The following is a 19,332-nucleotide window of genomic DNA, read 5'->3' as shown; positions in this document are numbered from 1 at the left end:
TCATCACATCAGTACCTCTGGGCTTAATCCATCACTAAGCACCAGGACCCAACCCTGCAGTGACATCCTTTGTATGTGACTACCCAAATCATGAGTGGCTCTCAAATCATAGTAGTTCACAGGCAAAAATAAGCTCCCTTTCCCCCATCCAACCCTACTATGCACGCCTAGCGCCTCTTCTCCCCACTCACACAGAATCTCGTTCTTTCTTTGGACCAGGGGAGAGGTAGCAAAGTATACACACCACAACCACTTGCAGAAGGCCCAAGAAGGGCCACAACTTTATCCCAAAAGCCTGGGGCTTCCCAGGCATCCCCCCAGGGACTCAAGCTCCTATCAGTAGTTGCACACCAAGTCAAGATGGTGGAGGAAGGGAGGAGACTTTGTGCTCCTCAGGGCAGTGCTGGACATATCTGCAAATCTGTTCCAGCATAAGGGAAGCGAGTTCAAGAGCCTAAGCAAGAAGGTACTACTCTCCCACACACACACACTGCTTGCCCAGAAGTCTGGAGCAAGGCAACTCCCCAACCAGGGCAATTGTAGGCTAATGCTTTAAGGCTCCAAGGGGATTGGGGGGGGGAAGAGAGTTGCACACAGCAATGGGGAGCTGTGAGCCCTTCACATCAGCTCGAGATGGAGTTATGCTACTGAACCGCTAGTGAACAATTCCCCCCCCCCCCAAAACTCTTCCCAGGGTGGGTACATGCCCAGCCCTACACCCTAGACCAAGGTGGGGAGGGGGAGAAAGGAAGAGGAGACATCTTACTTTCTCCTTCTTGGTAGGGGGGGCAGGGGTCTTCAGTTGCTCGAGGCCCTTGTTGAGCTTCTTGGCAACACTACCCAGGGAACTCCAAGTGACCATAGAAGCAGCGCTATCGGGAGCATGGCTGCAACCACTCTCAACCTTGATGAGGTGGTGCTCAGAGGAAGTGTACTTGATATTAGGCAGCAGGGCCAGCTGATTCTTGCTATGGCTGTGGAAGAGGCGTGGAGAGCCAATGGGAGTAGCAGCAGAGAGCATAGAGGTCCTGGCACAACAGGAGGAGGAGAAAGCCTTGGGGGCTGCCTCATCCAAGTTCTCAGGCACGTAGTAGTCCAGGTGGTATACAGCACACAACTTGCACAAGGACGAGCCGGGCCTGCTGTAGGGGTCCTCAAAGTCACGGTCCTTCTGGGCGTGGTAGGCACAGAGCAGGTCGCTGGTGTTGCCACACAGGTGGTGGTGTAGGAAGCCAGGCAAAATACAATAGTGATAGTGTAGGCCGTCAGAGCCAGACGTGCTGCTGGCCCCATCGCGCTTATCGTGGTAGTCAGGCCGCAGAGGACTCTTGGTCTTGTTATTGCCCAGACTGAAGTACTTGTTCAGCCATTTGGCCATCCTCTCTGATAAACCCCTACTGCGCTGCACCCATGGGGGGGGGGGGGGAGAGGCGCGCGGAGCCCAGGTCCTGGGACCGAGCGTGCACCCGAGCCGCGGCCACTGAGGACCATATGCTATCCTCGCGGTCCTGCTCACTAGCTCCACTCATCGCCGCTGCGCGACCGCAACCCCCAGCACTTACATGGACAAGAGCGAGGGAGGGGAAAGAGAGACGGATAGGCTGCTCCTTCCTTTACGCACACACAACTTGCCGACAGGGACCAAAACGCACCACTCAAAGTCTTTAACTTCCCAGCAGGGACGAAACAGCTCCTCCTCCCTACCCCCAGGCTACGCACTTTTTCCCCTTGCACTGAGGAGTTTCTCCGAGCATAGCCCCTCCAACTCTACTGCACGCGCCGCACCACCCAACCCCAGCACGTACTAGGAAGGCAGGGAACGTATATGTATACAAGCTCCATCGCCGGGACCCAGCCTATCACCGTGGCTGGGGGGTGGAGAGAAGTGGGGAGGGGCTGAGCGAGGTGCCTGCTGGGTGGTAGGAGGGAGATTTCTCAGTGCAACGCCCTCATCTTGGGGGAGGAGTGTGGTGTTTGAGTTCTTTTTTTATCAAGCTGATCTCTCTCCCCAGGGCTTCCAGGAGCCTGTTGCTGCTTCCTTCCTGTGAGCATGGATGGCTAAGGGGGAAGACGTTTAAAAAAACAATGCAAAACAAAAAATTTCCGGGGAGGAGGGGGAGCAATCTAGCTCCAGGTAGGGTGATGGGGGAGGGGAGAGGAGGGGAGGGGAACATGGAGCCGAGGTTGGAAGGTGTGGGACCCACCGAGGCTTTGAGGGTGCATCCTGGAAAGGACAGAGGAGGAAAGCCCCGCCCCCCTGTGAACAGAGGATACAGAGGGGATCTCCCTCCTCCTGCTGCAATCCTGCACGGGGGGGGGGGGGGGGGGGAGGTAGAAAGCACGGTCACTCCTCTTTTGCTGAGCCAGCTCAAGCTTTGAAAGCCCCTGTGAAAACATTACCCTGTTGAGCTCTTCTGGGGGACAGGGGGAGATGCATCTGCAACAAGGGCAATGTGGCCCTAGCTGACTGTGTGGTTTAGCCTCTGACCTTTCCAGCCCTGATGCCTTCTGAATCTCCCCCCACCTTCGTTGTTGGTGGTGGGGGTTTGGACAGGACCCTTAAGCAGATCCTTTGAGTAGATAAACCCAGTCCCACTGAGGTCTGGGGAGGCAGGAAGAATGAAGCCAGTCTCCCAAAGGACAGCACCAAGCCCTGCATTGCATGCAACTGGGGTTGTTAAGCAAACAGGATATTGTGTTTTGTGTTAGTAGATGCTTTTCCAGGATGTGTTGCTGCATTCCTAGCTAAAGGCAAAAGTCTCACTAAATCACATGCAGAGATGATACCTGTGTGAATCTGCCAATCCTGCATCTGCCAGGAGGGTGTGCAGCCTTCTGGCCTGCTGTGGGTGGGAGCAGCTAGTTTTGGCTCTCGTTTGCATTCCTGAGGCGCATTCTTTACTATCTGCCCAAGAATGAACGTCCATTGTAACAAGGGCTGTTTTATGGGTAGCAAGTTCTCCCAAGCATTTTGCCCAACCCAAGTTGGTCTCACCTGGATCTTTAGTCACCATCCCAGCACTGATTTGAACTGAGTTTGGAGAAGGCTTGAGGCATTGAATAGATATTCAGTGGGGCATCACCTGTTTGCACCTAGCCTGATCTCTCTGGGTCTCTTTATGGCCTCTGCCACAGGAAGGTCAGGAGACTGAAGGCCTGAGTAAGAGTGTAGCTAGTAGAGTTGCAATTATGCAGACCAGTCTGGAAGGAAGGAGTTCATGGTGTTTCTGTTCTATTTGCATTGCAGAACTAGGAGTCAGCCTCGGATAAGGGCAGAGAAGGCCTCATACCTACATCTTTGAGTCCTTCACTAGCCAGACTTCAGGCCCATATACACAAGCAATAAAAAGCTTTCATTTTTTCCTTCCACTTGTTCCTTGTCACTTGTTTTGTCCCTTTGATTCACACTATTCCAAATTGTTACAGCAATTTTCAGACTATTGCTTTTGTGTTACTCCCTGCTGCCATTTCATGTTCATGAATTCAGAGAGGCGAACAAGCTTGGGACATGTGGGACAGGAATTCTGTTCTTTAGACTCGGGGGCGAGGGGTAGTAGTGGAAGAGGCAACTCTCTTAAAATTGCTCTGGGAAATAATAAACTCTAAAATGCTATGTTCTGAATTGAATGCAAGCTTCTGCTGGGCCCTACACCTCTTGGAATAGAAGCACTAGGACAGGCTTCACAATCTGTTCAAACTGAGAGAATGAATAATGCTGTTGGAAACTTGCACGGGAGGAGCCGACGGAGGGAAGACCCAGACACTCAATATGAGTGATCAGTGTACTTCAACTTTATTAGGTGTGGTCTTTCTTTATATAGCACAGGACTAATCAGGCTCATACATATTGCAAAAGCTGAGCTCCTTATTGGTAACAGCAATTTGGTTTACCCAGCAACTTCTGCATTACATCACCCGCAAGTTCCCAGGACTAATCATTGATAACACCTTGGAGCCAAGGACAATGTGTCCTTGGCTCTAACTGTTTTTACTCTCATACGGGACTTGGCTCACATCAACTGTGTGCGATATATACTTAGTTCTGCTTCCTTTAGTTGTTCAGTCTTCACATGACCTCTGCCCTCAAGCCAGTCCTCCACAATTCCCCCGTTTTTATTTTGTGCGAGAAAGACCTTTTCAGTTAATTGTTCAAGCTTTTGTGTTAAGCAGCCAAAAATCACTCTTACAGCAATTAAAATTAATACAATTATGAATAGAATACGTAGCCCTTCTTTGATCAAGCCCAAAATCCAGGTACTCACATTACCAAACATCTTTCTAAACAGATCATCAAACCAATTATACTGTACGGTGATTCTCTGGGTGTGGTCCTTTAGCCATTTCAATTGCTCATGGATTGACTGTCCATGATCAGAAAGATTAAAACAACACATTCCTTCAAAATCCTCACACCCGCGTCCCTGTGCCAAAAGCAGAAAGTCTATAGCTGCTCTATTTTGCAACACTGCATGTCTCAGGCTATCCATATCCTGTGACATTTCAGAGAGAATTTGTGTAGTAACATTTGATTGCCTAACAGCCCAACAAGCAAGTTTATTTAGATTAGACATGGCATGCGCAACTGCAACGTTAGGAGCTAAAGCTGCGGCGAAAAACCTTTCCGCAGGCCCCCATAATTCTACATCATCAGCGCAATCTGAACCTAGTTTTTTCAATTCACGTTTGCCTCGACGATTCTCACTTCTTCTATGTTTGATTGCTGCAGTCAGATTTGACCAACGCTGATCATGTAAGTCAGGGGCGAAGAGTGTCCTAATGAGTTCGGCCAGCGTTGAAATTTTTTCTTGAATAGTTCGTTTTGGTTGTAACGGTGGTGCTATCCATTCTAGTACAATGGGTTCCACCAACCCTCTTTTTTCCCCCGTTTTTATTTTGTGTTGTGTAATGGCTCCCATTAGGTATTGTGGGCCACATAAAATAGTAAGATCAAGTGGCTGATTTTCCAGGCGTCGGTGCGTAGCACGCGTAGTAATTAGCGATGCAATTTCCTGGAGTACCCGTTGCTGTTCCTCTGTGAGCGTGACGGCAGCCGCTGGGTCTGTTCCCTTCAGCAAGGGGCGTAGCAGATTTAAGAGTTCATTAGGAATGCCGACAACCGGACGGATCCATTGGAGGTCTCCTAATAGTTTTTGAGCATCATTGAGTGTTCTTATGTCAGTCCTGATTGTCAATTTCTGTGGTCTGATGGTGGCATTCGAAATATGCCAACCTAGATACTGCCAGGGGCTGGATTCCTGTACCTTTTCCAGGGCCATCACAAGTTCCTTTTTCTTTAATTGTGTGATTAGATCAAATTTTTGTTCAGGAGAAAAAGGGTTTTTTTGTGCCAACAATATATCGTCCATGTAGTGATATATCATGGTCTCTGGCCACTGTTGACGTAACGGTTGAAGTGCCGCATCGACATAGAGTTGACAGAGGGTTGGTGAGTTTCGCATACCCTGCGGTAGTACTGTCCATTCAAATCTTTGGTCTGGCCCCTCTCTATTGATAGCAGGGAGTGTAAATGCAAATCACTGTTTATCATCTTCATGGAGGGCTATGGTAAAGAAACAGTCCTTTAAATCTACGATTAGCAGGTGCCAGCCTTCTGGGATCATTGCTGGGCTGGGTAACCCCGGTTGTAAAGCGCCCATGTCATGCATCTGTCTGTTTACAGCACGTAGATCATGTAAAAGTCTGTATTTGCCGGATTTTTTCTTGATCACAAATATTGGGGTATTCCAAGGGCTGGTAGATAGTCTTAGATGACCTTGTTTGTACTGTTCCTTTACTAGTTCATGTGCTTGAATGAGACTTTCCCGTTTAAGCGGCCATTGCTCTACCCACACAGGCTGATCAGTCCTCCAGCTGAGTGGGATTGGGAAAGTCCAGGCAATGGCCAGTGCTATAAAGGGTGTTCCGAGGTAAGCACCATACCCATCTGGGCAAGGATATCGCGCCCTATTAAGGCTTGCACTCCTTCAGGTAGGGGTAAAATGGAAACGGAGCAATTCACCACCTTGTTCCCTATAGTCCATTGTAGCGTCGATGATTTTCGGGCGAGGGTGACCCCGCCTACCCCAGCTACCATAGAGCTGGTCTCTCGGGTTGGCCAATGTTGGGGCCAAATCTTAGTGCTAATTATTGATACATCCGCTCCAGTGTCCAATAAGGCATTAGTGCGTATAGATTCTTCTTTATACCTTACAGTCACGGTTTGTCGGGGCCTTTGATGCATTCCAACAGTCAGTAATACTACACTTCCAGTGGAACCAAAAGCACCATAGCCTCGTGGTTGCTCTTTCGCTGGTGCCACCCCTTCAGTCAGGTGGGGAAGCGGAATAAGTTGAGCTATTCTCGATCCTTGTGGTATGTGCATAGGTGGAAACATTGCTGAAACCACAATTTGTATTTCCCCGAAATAGTCCTTGTCGATCAATCCTGTCAAAACTTGTAATCCTTTCATTGTAGCGGACGATCTTCCAATCAGTAAGGCACCTATCGGCTCATGATTAATAGTTACTGGTCCGTAGACATTCGTCCGGATTCTTGTTGGCTTTGTATCCAATAAGGTGGCATCTACTGCTGTTGCCAAGTCCAGTCCGAGACTCCCTCTGGTGGCTGGTCGAAGACAAAGGGGTTCATGGCGTTCGGAGTGGAGCTGGGCGCCGGCTGAGGTGGTTGTGTTAACTGCGGGGGTTGCTGAGTTGTTGTGGTGAAGGCCGCCTTTTGTGTCGTCGCGGGGCGGCTCGTCCCGCTTCTTTGGGCGTTTCCCGAACCAGCCTTCCAGCAAGCCGCTCCATCATGTTTGTTGCTTTTGCAGTTGGGACACCATACTCTACTAGCTTGGCATTCTCTGCGAAGATGACCAACAACGCCGCATCGGTAGCAGTGTGCCGATCGTCGATTAGGGGGGATATTTCCGCCGGGGTTTTGCAAAGGAGCAAGGGCAGCGAATACCTGTCTTTGATTCTGTTGCATATTATCCCGCAACGCCTGTGCTTGCTCTCTCATGCTCTCTCCTAATTGTTTCACTGCCTCTACTAGCATAGCTTGCGGTCCTACAGGTACCTGCGCCATTCTTTCTAGCCCCTCCTCAATAGTCCATGTTCCCGGGAGTGTGGCTAAAATACTACGCGTTGAAGGGTTACTATTCTGTATTGCACATTGTTTCAAGATAGTCCCTTTCAGGTAATCTGGTACCCCTGCTGCTTGTATAGCATTGGCTACTCTGTCAATAAATAAGCCGAAAGGCTCTTCCCGGCCCTGCTTTATTCCCATATAAGATGGGATACCCCCTTTTTTTTTTTCTTTCTTTTTTTTTCTTTTTTTTTTCTTTTTTTTTTTTTTTTCAAACTGCTTTTATTAGTGGTTTCTGACCATTAATATCATAGAGAAAAACTTATTTCACATTGATAGCCTGAGATGGGTGTCCTCAGATAACTGTGGCCAAAGGAAGAGGAGGAGGAGGAGAGGAGAAAAAAGGGGGGGGGGGGAGAAGAGAGAGGGGGGGACAGAGAGAGGGAGGGGGGGAGAAAGAGGGGGGGGGAGAGAGGGGGGGGGAGAGAGGGGGGGAGGCGCTGAGGGAGGAGGGGGGATCTGCCGTATGGTCAATGTTGCTCCTTTTGGCAGGCCTGTGTTCCCAGACCCTCCCTGGGCAATAGTAAAGGTTCGAGGGGGGTGATGGGTATGGGAACACAGGGGACACCTCTGCATGCGGGGGTTCCTTGAACCCATCGGGGCTTCCCAAACGCTCCGCGGCGGCGGCAGCTACCTCTTTTTTTTTTTTTTTTTTTCCTTTTTTTTTTCTTTTTTTTTCTTTTTTTTTCTTTTTTTTCTTTTTTCCCCCTTTTTTTTTTCCTTTTTTTTCTTTTTTTTTTCTTTTTTTTTCCTTTTTTTTTCTTTTTTTTCTTTTTTTTTCCTTCTTTTTCCCTTTTTTTTTTTTCTTCTTTTTCCCTTTTTTTTTTTTTTTTTTTTTTTTGAGGTGCGAGAGCATTAGTAACTGCCCTCCACGGCTTCATCAGCTTTTTTTACTGTCTTGTTGTCACTTATTACTTCATCAAACAACTTGTCCCCAAATTTTTTCCATTCAGTTTGTTCGAACATGGTATCTGGGTTAACAAAACACCCCTTAGCCACTCCGTCAGCTAATAGCCCTGGGAGTTCCTTATGACATTCTATTCCTTGAGTACCTCGCTTTTCTAAAAAGCATCTTAATAAATAATAAGCCGCTTGTCGCTCCGTGGTTACTCACTTACCGTTGCAACCTTTGCAAGACCTGCGGCAAGACTTTCTGGCAGGACCCCGTCTCGTCCTGGGCACGGACCCCCTTTGTTTGTGTCCTCTCCACCTCCTCTGTAGCTCTGGCACGTAGACCCCCTTTTGTGTCTCGTCGCCTTTAGCACAGCAGGACCAGCTGTCTCTAGCACTCTGTCGACTCCTGAGTTCTTGATCACCGAGTCCCTGACCGGCAGGGTCCCTGTTCGGGCGCCATTTGTTGGAAACTTGCACGGGAGGAGCCGACGGAGGGAAGACCCAGACACTCAATATGAGTGATCAGTGTACTTCAACTTTATTAGGTGTGGTCTTTCTTTATATAGCACAGGACTAATCAGGCTCATACATATTGCAAAAGCTGAGCTCCTTATTGGTAACAGCAATTTGGTTTACCCAGCAACTTCTGCATTACATCACCCGCAAGTTCCCAGGACTAATCATTGATAACACCTTGGAGCCAAGGACAATGTGTCCTTGGCTCTAACTGTTTTTACTCTCATACGGGACTTGGCTCACATCAACTGTGTGCGATATATACTTAGTTCTGCTTCCTTTAGTTGTTCAGTCTTCACATGACCTCTGCCCTCAAGCCAGTCCTCCACATAATGCTAAGATTCTTATCTTCCCTGAGACCAAATGAGGATCTGGCACTTGATATGTGCTTATTATTGCACTCATTGGTTTGTCCTGACTAAGCGTGTGTATCACCAGTTATATCAATTAAATAATGAAGCTACAGAGAAACTTCTCTGAAATTTGAGAGAGATTTGTTTACTCTTTTGCTTCTGGTTTTCATGTTTAATAAAAATTGAAATAAATTTTAATTGCATTTATAATTAAGAATAATAATCAAGAAAAAGGAGCAGATAACATACCAAGGAAATAACTCTCTGGATTAATAAATGCCCAAGGATGCTGCTCTAATTCTGCAGTTATTCTACTGTGTCTGGGGTTTGGGGGTTGTTCCTGTTATTGCTTGAAAATACATTTGCAAAGGGGTAAACAAATAAGTTCTACTTTTTGGATACTCTGACTAGCTCCTCATGTTGAAATACCCACAGAACAGTGCTCAAAAGGAGGAAAATCTTGCTGGTTATTGTGGTCTTGGGCTGGACAAAAGATCAAACACGTTCTGCATGTTAAGAACTGCCATCACAAAATATAGAAAGCTTCTGTGTTTCCTGACACGCTTCTCTCTTGGCGACCATTGCCAGGTATTTCAGAGCAGGTGTTTAGCACCCATAATGCACTTGAGTTTCTCCTATCTGTGCATATTACACCATTATCAAATCCCAGGTAAAGACTGGTTTGTGACTCAAATCTTGACCGTCAAAAATCTGTCCTATTTCCTTTGTCCGATTGACTATATGTGGTATTACTAGAAATATCAGACTTTCCCAATATCCAAAATGACCTCCTACAGGAATTACTTTACTCTTGGGGGGGGGGGGGGAGGAGGAACTTGACATCCACGAGTCCATGGGTCCTGATGGGATGCACCCATGAGTGCTGAGGGAGCTGGCGGACGCCATTGCTAGGCCACTCCCCATCATCTTTGAAAGGACATGGCGATCAGGAGAGGTGCCTGAGAACTGGAAGAAAGCTAATGTCACTCCAGTCTTCAAAAAGGGCAAGAAGGAGGACCCAGGGAACTACAGGCTAGTCAGCCTCGCCTCCATCCCTGGAAAGGCGATGGAGCAGCTCATCCTGGATGCCATCTCTAAGCATGTGAAGGACAAGAAGGTGATCAGGAGCAGTCAGCATGGATTCACCAAGGGGAAATCATGCTTAACCAACCTGATAGCCTTCTATGATGGAATCACTGGCTGGGTAGATGAGGGGAGAGCAGTGGCTGTTGTCTACCTTGACTTCGGGAAGGCTTTCGTGTTATGGAAGTTAGGCCTGTCGGCCACCATAACAGGGCTCGACCCTAGGTTCCCGCAGAAAAGTTCAGAGTCAAATGAAAACAAATCAGATAATTTTAATCACGCGCGTGCCGTAATTACAGCTCGAGCTGGGTGCCTCCGAAGAGGGACCCTAACATAAACAAATTCTGGGTAATTATAGTCTTTTCGACTTCCATTTCCCACCCCTCACGCGATAGTTAGACCAATAGTAATTTTTTGGTCTGGGGTCTCCTGCTCCTCATTGGGTCTCATCATCTTTCTGAGGCAAGCTGTTTTTCTCCTTATTCTTGTTTTTTGCAGTCTCTGATGACGGTTGTACCTCTGTTTTTGTTGGGTCTGGCAGTTGTCTCCCAAGGTCTTATTTTTCCCCATTGTTTTGGCGTTTTCCCTCTCGGAGTCGGTGACACAGGTGCGCAGACTGCGTGTGGCTCCCTTATCTGCCCAGCCTGAACGAGCTCTGAGGCACTATTTTTTATTAAACTAAGTAAAGATTCGTTACTTTTCCCACGCTTGGCCTAAGGCTTCAGCAAATCTAGCCACTCATGCTAAGCAAGTTTTATATAAGTTGTGCTAAGCAGCCATTTCTAGACAGTTTCAATTCACTATTCTTTAACAGTTTCCCCCCTTTGTTTTTATGAAGCATCCCTGCTAATATTTTAAACAGAGTTCTCGAAGTCTTTCGAGGCATACTATCACTTTCCATAATCTTATGTATAATATGATCGTAAGCAATAGGCATAACAGTTAAACTTAACACAACTACTACTGGGTGCAATACATGATTATAAATCCCTGTTGCGGTTGGTGACCACCCTAGAAGAGTTTCCCAGCCATGATGTTCTCCGTCCCTTTTTACCCTTTCTAAGATATGATGTATCTCTTTTGCATCATGGTGAACAGTGATTAGAGTTTTCTGTCCACTGTTCCGGATGCGCTCTAGCAGTCGATGCAAATCATCATGTTGTAGTAGTTTCTTTACCAGGGTGAGATTCATCCCAATGGGGGTAGGTAGTAAATTTTGAATTAATGTATAATTAGATTGTAACAATTGATAAGACGTGATAGGAGCTGAATAATTGAAATCACATCCCATGATTTTGGTAAAGTTACAAATACAAATATTTGAATGATTACTCATATCTACTACAATGCCATCTATAACTATAAGACTACAAAAGATTCTCATACATACGCACCCTCTCCCAATATATACAAGTATAGTTTCAGGTGTTTTATCAGGGTGTATTTCAAAATGACAAACATTTTGCTCAGTGTCAAGACAAATGTCTTGGGCTTTGATAGTATTACTTTCACAAATAAACCCTTGCTGTTCCTGTACAATACATGCGCTAACGTCCAGTTTGCCATTTATTTCCATTTTGTTGGGCCCATACTCTATGTTCCAATGGATAGAGTATAGCTCCATGGTGATTTAATCCTAACGCAATGATTGGATATATTGTATATGTTGAAGCATTACGTATTGTTAAAACAAAGGCTGTGGCCTTAGTGTTGATAGGATCATAAGTAAAATTGACCAGATACCACCAGGATTGGAATTCCTTTTCAAATTTGGTCGCATTATCCCAAATTACCTTTTGAATTTCAGTGGGTAAAGTGCCCTCTTCCCCTTCCCTTATAATCGCTGCTGCCATAGATTGCATCCACAGTTGAGCTTGGATGCAACTGAGGGCCAGGGAACTATTAATTTGGGCTTCCCCAAGTGCATCTATTATCAATTGGTGATCTTTTTCATTCATTTTTTCCCATTGAGGTAATATCTCAGATGAAAGCCATTGGTTAGTTCCTAATGCTAATAAGGAAGACTTCAATGGATGTTTTAATCTGTATAAGTCACTTGTTGTTGTGCTCAGTTTATTTACGAGTACTTCAGCATCTATACTGTTTAGGACTCCCAATCCTGTTCCTATGATACCGGTCACATCTCTCCTTGTTCGTTTTGGAGAGGTGAGGGTTCGCCTATGTAACCACGCCGTCCATCCCACATAGGACGTACCTAAGAATGGTGAACAGGTCGGTTTGATTGTAGAGATATTAATTTGCATTAATAGCTCTACTCATTTGAGAGACCATGATGGATTAAATAACACTCATTGTTGGCCTGTATTTCTAATCACATACGGTCCAATTTCAAAATTTTGTGGGGATAAGGTTTTCTTACTCTTCATGGTAACAGAGTTATTTATATTGGTGGAAATAATTGTAGTCAGGGTAGGTATTGCTGTACTGGGCTCAATAATGTCTATTTTAAATTCAAATGATAGTCCCACATTGTGGTGAGCCCACAGACAAACTATTAAAACAGGCTGTTCTAAGGTAAAATTGTACCAACAATCCAGGTTTTCAGTGGCACAAATTTTCCTTTCTTTTTCATTTGATTTGATTTTAGTGAGAGAGATTTGAGTCGCCTTCTCGTGGGTGGACCCGTTGATCATTCGACACCCTATCTTTATTTCCTTTCCTGTCCCTCCCAGGAGTTGGGGAAGTTGGTTAGTATTATCCCAGCTCCATTCATTTTCTGAGTATACTTCAGTTCCATGCATGACCAGGGTTGAGAGGTTTCAGTTTTTAGTAGAATTTGATCCCATACTTCCGGTATACTTAACACGGGCCTGGGACCATGGCCACTCTAAGGTTCTTTGACCACAGCTTAGGGAAAGTAGCATTGCCAGGGTTTGAAACAGCAACATGAGCACGGCACTTCTGCCTGCCATCCTGCAGGGTGCAGTAGAGGGAAAGAGATTTGTGTTAGTGAGGCGAGTCCCAACAGATTACCCTGGGGAAGTCGTGTATCCCATCGAGCTTTACGTGGTTGTCTTCATTGTTCTGCTGCAACCTCTGCTGTGCTTGCTTCTTGGACTGTCACTCGTTTCACGTGAGAGTGGTGAATCCAATTCTCTTTTCCTAGAATTTTAACAGCGTAGTAAGAACTTAACAATACAGTATAGGGTCCTTCCCATTTTGGTTCTAATTTTGTTTTTCGTGAGAATACCTTTATCAGCACTTTATCTCCAGGCTGTATATCATGTGCCTGAATGTCTGATGGCACCGGCTGAAACCACTGAGCCTGATTTTGCAAAGCCTTAAACCGTTCTTGTAAGGCTAGTACATATTGTGTTACTCGTTCATCTCCGTCTAATAGGCTGGTCTTAGCAGGGATATAAGTCCCTGGTATCGCTAAATGTCTCCCAAAAAGAATTTCTGCTGGTGTTAGTCCTATGGGTTGCCGTGGAGAATTTCGAACATCCCATAGAGCTAAGTTTAATGCCTCTGGCCATTTTAGGCTAGCATGTGTGCATATTCTTGCTATTTTCTCTTTTAATGTTCTATTCATTCTTTCTACTTGTCCTGAAGATTGTGGGTGATAAGGAGTATGTAGGTTTCTTTTTATTCCTAACGATTTACATAACTGATTGATTATGCTTGCTGTAAAATGGGCACCCTTGTCTGAATCAATGGCTTCTGGGACCCCATACCTGGGTATGATTTCTTTTAGTAAGGCTTTTACCACTCCCCCTGTGTCAGCCTTTCTTGTTGGGAAAGCTTCTACCCAGCCTGATAACTGATCTACTATCACTAACAAGTGTTTGTATCCATAGACAGATGGCATATCTGCATAATCTATTTGCAGCTTCTGGAAAGGGAAGTAAGCCCATGGTCGCCCCCCCCAAATCTGAGCTTGGCTTGTGTCCCGATCCAATATCGGGGGGGGGGGGTCGTTACGATCCCAAGGACGAGATTAAGACGCTAAAACCGGTCAAATATCGTACAACCTTTTAACTTTATTTTCCACGGAGTGGGGAGAAAAGGTGGGGGGAGAAGGCGAAGGGGAGGAGAGAGAGAAAGAGAGAGAGAGAAAAGGGGGAGAGAGAAAGAGATATCACCACCCGTGGATCCAGCGGCGTCCCGTTGGTCCTCTTCACCCTGGGTGTAAATTTTAGCGATACGCGTGCAGTAATTACAACTCGAGCAGGGTCCGACCCTAGGTTCCCGCTGAAAAGTTTGGAATGACACACGTGCAGTAGTTACAGCTCGAGTTGGGTGCCTCCAAAGAGGGACCCTGAACAAAGAAATCCCTGGGCAATTATAGCTTTTTTCAAATTAAGTTTCCCGCCCCTCACGCGGTAGTTCAGACCAATAGTAATTTTTGGGTCTGGGGTCTCCTGCTCCCTATTGGGTCTCATCGTTGTTCCCAGGCAGGCTGCTTTTCTCCCTTATCTTTACTGTTGCGGTTTCTGCTGACAAATGTGTTGATTCCTCGGGTTCTGCCCTTCTTTCTCAGGGCCCTGACCAACAGGTGTTGTTCCAGCAATTAGCACTGCCCCAGCAGTGACAATAGGTGTTATCTTCCAAGGTCCTGACGAGGAGGATATAATCCAGACCCCCCCTAATTAACACTGTTTCAGCAGTGAGGGGAGGCTGTGTTTCCCAGGGTCCTGGCGCCCAAGCAGGCCTTATTTCAAAGCCTTGACATCCTCCCTCCTGGAGTGTGACGCATAGGAATGCAAACTGCTTGTAACTCCCTTATCTTTCCAGTCTGCACCAGCTCTGGGGCCCTTTCTCACTGAACTAGGGAGTGCGGCTAAGCAAGTTTTATAAAAGTTGTGTTAAGCGGCAGTAATTTGCAGTCCAGGTCCCAAAGTCTCTGTCCGATCGTGGTCCGGTTCAGCGCAGGCTCGGTGTGTCCCGAATGGTCGCAGGGAGACCATTTCAGGGGTCGCAGCAGCTCAGTCCTGTTTCCGCTGGGAACAGATGGCTTGTTTGGGGTTTTGGTTTGCTTGCACCTTATGTACCAAGAAATGTTTAAGGCAAAAGTTCACTCATCTGTCCGCCACAGCTTGTTATTTGAAAACTTCTGGCAGGTCGGGCAGCTATTTGTTATTCTTTTAGCAGCTGCATAAATTCCTGGAGCAGCCCATACTTTCTGTACCTGTTTAGCTATTGCCTCGGCTCCCCCATGAGCTTTATCGTGAAACCACCTAGCTATAGTAATTAAATATTTTTTTGGTAGAATTGGTTTTTCCCCAATTGTCCATATTCCATCATCACTTTGTTTTGCTTCCCACTGTTCCCATTGTTTTTTCTCTTCCACTGAGCAGTCTTTTTCATACATAGTTTTGGGGTCTATTAAGTTTGGCCACTCACTCTGGTCCATCCTTGGAACTGCCCCCATACATTCTTTCAGAGGCTGTCGAGCTGCAGCTTTTGCAGCAGCGTCGGCTAAAGCATTTCCTCTGCTAATTTCTGTAGTGTCTTTAGTATGGGCTGGGCAGTGTATTACAGCAATTTCTTTGGGCAGTTGAACTGCTTCCAGCAAATTACGTATTTTTTCTCCATTAGCTAATTTCTTTCCTGATGACGAAAAGAATCCTCGTTCTTTCCATAACATCCCTGTTGCATGACACACTCCAAATGCATATTTAGAGTCGGTATAGATATTTACCCGCAAGTTCTTACCTATTTTTGCTGCTTGGGTCAATGCTATTAATTCTGCTCCTTGAGCACTTACTGATGGAGACAAAGGATTGGCCTCGAGCACCTCAAAGATGTTAGTGACAGCATAGCCGGAGTGACGTCTTCCGTCCAAATAATAGGATGATCCATCTGTAAACAGAACTAAGTCCGGGTTCTCCAAAGGTTCATCTTTAAGCTCCTCCCAGGGCTTGCTCGAGCTGACGACCACCTGCTCACAGGAATGATGTGGCTCTCCGTCCTCCGGTAGAGGCAATAGTGTTGCTGGATTTAAAATATTGCATCTTTTTAAAGTCACATTATCTGCATGCAGTATTATCAGTTCATAGCGGTGAGCTCTCTGTGGGGATAGTGCTTGAGTCGCATATTGCTTCATTAACAGTTCTACTTCATGTGGCACATACACAGTCAATGAATGACCCAAAACTACAGGTCGTGTTTTTTTCAATAAGAGCTGCAGTAGCTGCTATTGCTCTGATGCATCCTGGAGTGCCTTTAGCTACCTCATCTAGTTGCGTGGAGTAATAGGCCACTGGTCTACGGTGAGGGCCTAGTTTTTGGGTGAGTACCCCACTTGCTACTCCCTGTCGTTCATGGACAAATAATTCAAATAGTTTGCTATAATCTGGTAATCCTAGAGCAGGGGCTGAAACCAACGCTTTTTTCACAGATGTAAAAGCTTTCTCCCTTTCTGGGCCCCAGGCCAAAGGCTCTATCTCCTCCTTTTTTGTTGCCTGCACTAAAGGCTTAGTAAGTTCTGCTAACCCAGGAATCCACGGTCGGCAGAATCCTACAGCTCCTAAAAATCCCCTAAGCTGTTTTTTTGTTACAGGACGAGGCATATCAAGAATTGTCTTTACTCGTTCTGGATCAACTAGCCTGTGTCCTTCTTTTAAGATAAAACCCAAATATTTTACCTCTCTTTGACACAGCTGGAGTTTAGACAGAGATGCTCGATGCCCTTTTTCTGCAAGAGCGTTACATAGAGAAACAGTATCTTTCAAACATCTCATAATCTTTACTTGCTAATAACAAATCATCTACATATTGTATTAATACAGAATGTCCTGGAAGTTCGATATCTGAGAGGTCATTTTTAAGTATACGCGAAAAAATAGTCGGAGACCCAGTAAATCCCTGTGGCAGCCTTGTCCAAGTTAATTGTCGTCCCTTCCAAGTGAAAGCAAAGAGATCTTGGCTATCTTCAGCTATCGGTATACTAAAAAAGGCTGCTGTTAGGTCAATCACAGTAAAATAAGTTGCCCAATGGGGTATCTGTAGTAAAATGGTTGATGGGTCGGGGACTACTGGATGTGGAGCAACTACATGTTGGTTTATAGCCCTTAAGTCTTGTACAAAGCGATACTCTGGATCACCATCAGCATCTTGCCTGTTCTTTTTAACTGGCAGAATTGGGGTGTTATACGGGGATTCACAGACTCTAAGGATACCCAGTTTCAGATAATGATCAATTTGTTTTTGGATACTCTTCTCTGCTTCCTTTGGGATAGGATATTGTTTAACTGCAGGAGGCAATCCCCCCTTTGTTTTTATCGAGACTGGACTGGCTGATTTTAGTAGTCCCACATCCATCCCTGAAGAGCTCCATAATTTTTTAGAAACTGATTCTAAACCTGTTGGAATTTGCAGATTAGTTGACTCTGGTTCTGGTGTCTTAGCCAGAACACATGAACCCATAATTATTAGCTTTATCCCTTCTGGCTGTAAGCAGATCTGAGTATCCAAGGCTTGCAGGAGATCTCTCCCCAAAAGGCATATAGGTGCGTCTGTGGAAATTATAAAACGTCCCCACACTGTTTTACCCCCAATAGTGAGTAATAAGGGCTTAGATAACATTCGTTCGCCCTTTCCTATCACTCCTTGCATCACTATTTTATCTGATGATTTGCATCCTTTAGGCTCAAAATTTAAAAGGGAAAGGGTGGCTCCAGTATCCACTAGAAAGGGAACTTCTAAACCTTCTATATTTGCCATTACGTGACCCTCAAAATCCAAATCTACATCCCATAAATTTACTCCAATTTCCACAGTATTTTCTGAGTCTCCTGTTTCCTGTCATTGTGGATTGACTGGGAATCGCCTGGTCTCCTCCTCAGTGTTTGATTGTCTCATGCCGGTTCCTCTGTTCCTAACTACATGGGGCCTCACTGGGCACTCCTGCTGCCAGTGTCCTTGTTCCCTGCAATAATAACAAACATCATTAACTCCTGACTGTACAGCACGTTCACTTTGACTCCATCTATCTCTCCTGGCTCTTTCACGTCCCCTCCCCCTGGGTCCTCTAAATCCATCTCTTAACACAGCTGCTAACACACTAACTACTACTTTTTTTTTTGCTGTCTCTTTTCTTTTGCCCTCTCCTCCTCTCGACTATTATACACAAATGTGGCTAAACGTAATATTTCATCCATTCGCTTTCCTGGCCAGTCAGGGACATGTTTGGAAAAATACTTTTTAATGTCCGGGGCTGCTTGGTCTACAAATGTAGAAATCATTAACGGCCTGTTAGCCTCAGCTTCTGGGTCTAGTCCTCCCCCATACATTCTGACTTGCTTAATTAGCCTAGCAAAGTAAGCCGAGGGGTGTTCCTCTGCCTGTTGCTGACACTCCCTTACTTTAGACCAATTTGCAGTCTTTTGTCCTGCCAAACGTATAGCTTCTTCTAAGTCCTCTCTGGCTAATTGCAACTGCCTGTAATCTGCATCTACATTATGATTCCACCCGGGGCCCACAGCTGGCCAGGCTGTTCGAGCAGCCCCGACACCCCCCTCTGCTGCCCAACGGCGGTTTGCATCCAAAATTGAGCACCTTTCATCTGGAGTGAACACAGATTCAAGGAGCGTTTGTACATCTCCCCAGGTAGGGCCATACGCCCGCATAATTCCCCTTATGATTTGTAACACTCTCTCTGGATCATCCCTAAGTCTGGGGAGCCGTTGACTTCATATAATTAAATCTTGGGGTCTCCAGAGTCGGTAGACTCGTGTAGTGGCGACCCCAGGTACCCCTTCCGGATCGGGTGGGGCCGCTCCTGGCACAGGAACGACTTCCAGAGGAGCTTGAAGGGCGGGGGCGGAAGGCAAGGGGGGGTATAGGGAAGCTGAAGCAGGGGGTGGCGCATAGGGTGGAATAACTGCCACAGGCTTTTCAGCAGCTGCGGTACTTACAGCATTCTGAGGAAAGATTCTCTCTTTCCTAGGCGCCTCTTTTCGTCTAGCAAATGCCCAGTTGTCCCATACATACCAGTAATCCATTTCTCTGGGGAACCTATCCTCCAAATGATGACGCAGGAAAGCTAGCTCCTGGTAACCGAAGGTCCCCTGGGGCAGCCATCGCTCTGCCAGATTACCTTCCTTAGTCAGGAACGGCCAATCCTCCTGACATAATTGGACTAACCTTTTTCTCCCTAAATTTTTGGTGCCATCAATTTTACTCCAGTTTTCCAAAATTTCAGCTAAGGGCATCCCCTTGTCTATGTCAAGATTATTTCCCATACTGAGTTTCTGGAAAGTGTGTCTTAAGCAAATCAGGCAGCGCACTTCCTTACCAGTAATACCAGTCCCTGTAGCTGGTGTGATCACACACTTTCACACTTTCTTTCTCTCTCTCTCTCTCTCGCTCGCTCGCTCCC

At 46.2% G+C, this 19,332-nt stretch overlaps 2 protein-coding genes across 4 annotated transcripts in view; both read right to left on the bottom strand.

The window, feature by feature from the left end:
* Window positions 1-1,878, bottom strand: part of LOC135324219 (SH2 domain-containing adapter protein B-like) — a 103,016-nt gene extending 101,138 nt beyond the window's left edge. For all 3 annotated transcript variants that reach the window (XM_064499993.1, XM_064499994.1, XM_064499995.1), the window contains exon 1: window positions 767-1,878. In XM_064499993.1, coding sequence (XP_064356063.1) covers window positions 767-1,378 — 612 coding nt within the window. In that variant the 5' untranslated portion in view covers window positions 1,379-1,878. The remainder of the gene's footprint in view (window positions 1-766) is intronic.
* Window positions 1,879-13,970: 12,092 nt separating this feature from the next.
* LOC135324271 (uncharacterized) lies at window positions 13,971-16,181 on the bottom strand. The gene has a single exon (XM_064500174.1). The coding sequence runs from the start codon at window positions 16,054-16,056 to the stop codon at window positions 15,025-15,027; it is 1,032 nt and encodes a 343-aa protein (XP_064356244.1). The 5' UTR covers window positions 16,057-16,181; the 3' UTR covers window positions 13,971-15,024.
* Between the last annotated feature and the right edge of the window lie 3,151 nt (window positions 16,182-19,332).

The sequence above is a fragment of the Dromaius novaehollandiae genome, chromosome W (assembly GCF_036370855.1).
Source record: "Dromaius novaehollandiae isolate bDroNov1 chromosome W, bDroNov1.hap1, whole genome shotgun sequence".
Lineage (NCBI taxonomy): Eukaryota > Metazoa > Chordata > Aves > Casuariiformes > Dromaiidae > Dromaius > Dromaius novaehollandiae.
Note: the sequence above shows the minus strand (reverse complement) of the source record. Positions and strands in the feature narration are given on the sequence as shown.

Coding starts and splice junctions, on each gene's coding strand:
- LOC135324271 (XM_064500174.1), bottom strand. CDS start 16,056: ATGAAGCAATATGCGACTCAAGCACTATCCCCACAGAGAGCTCACCGC.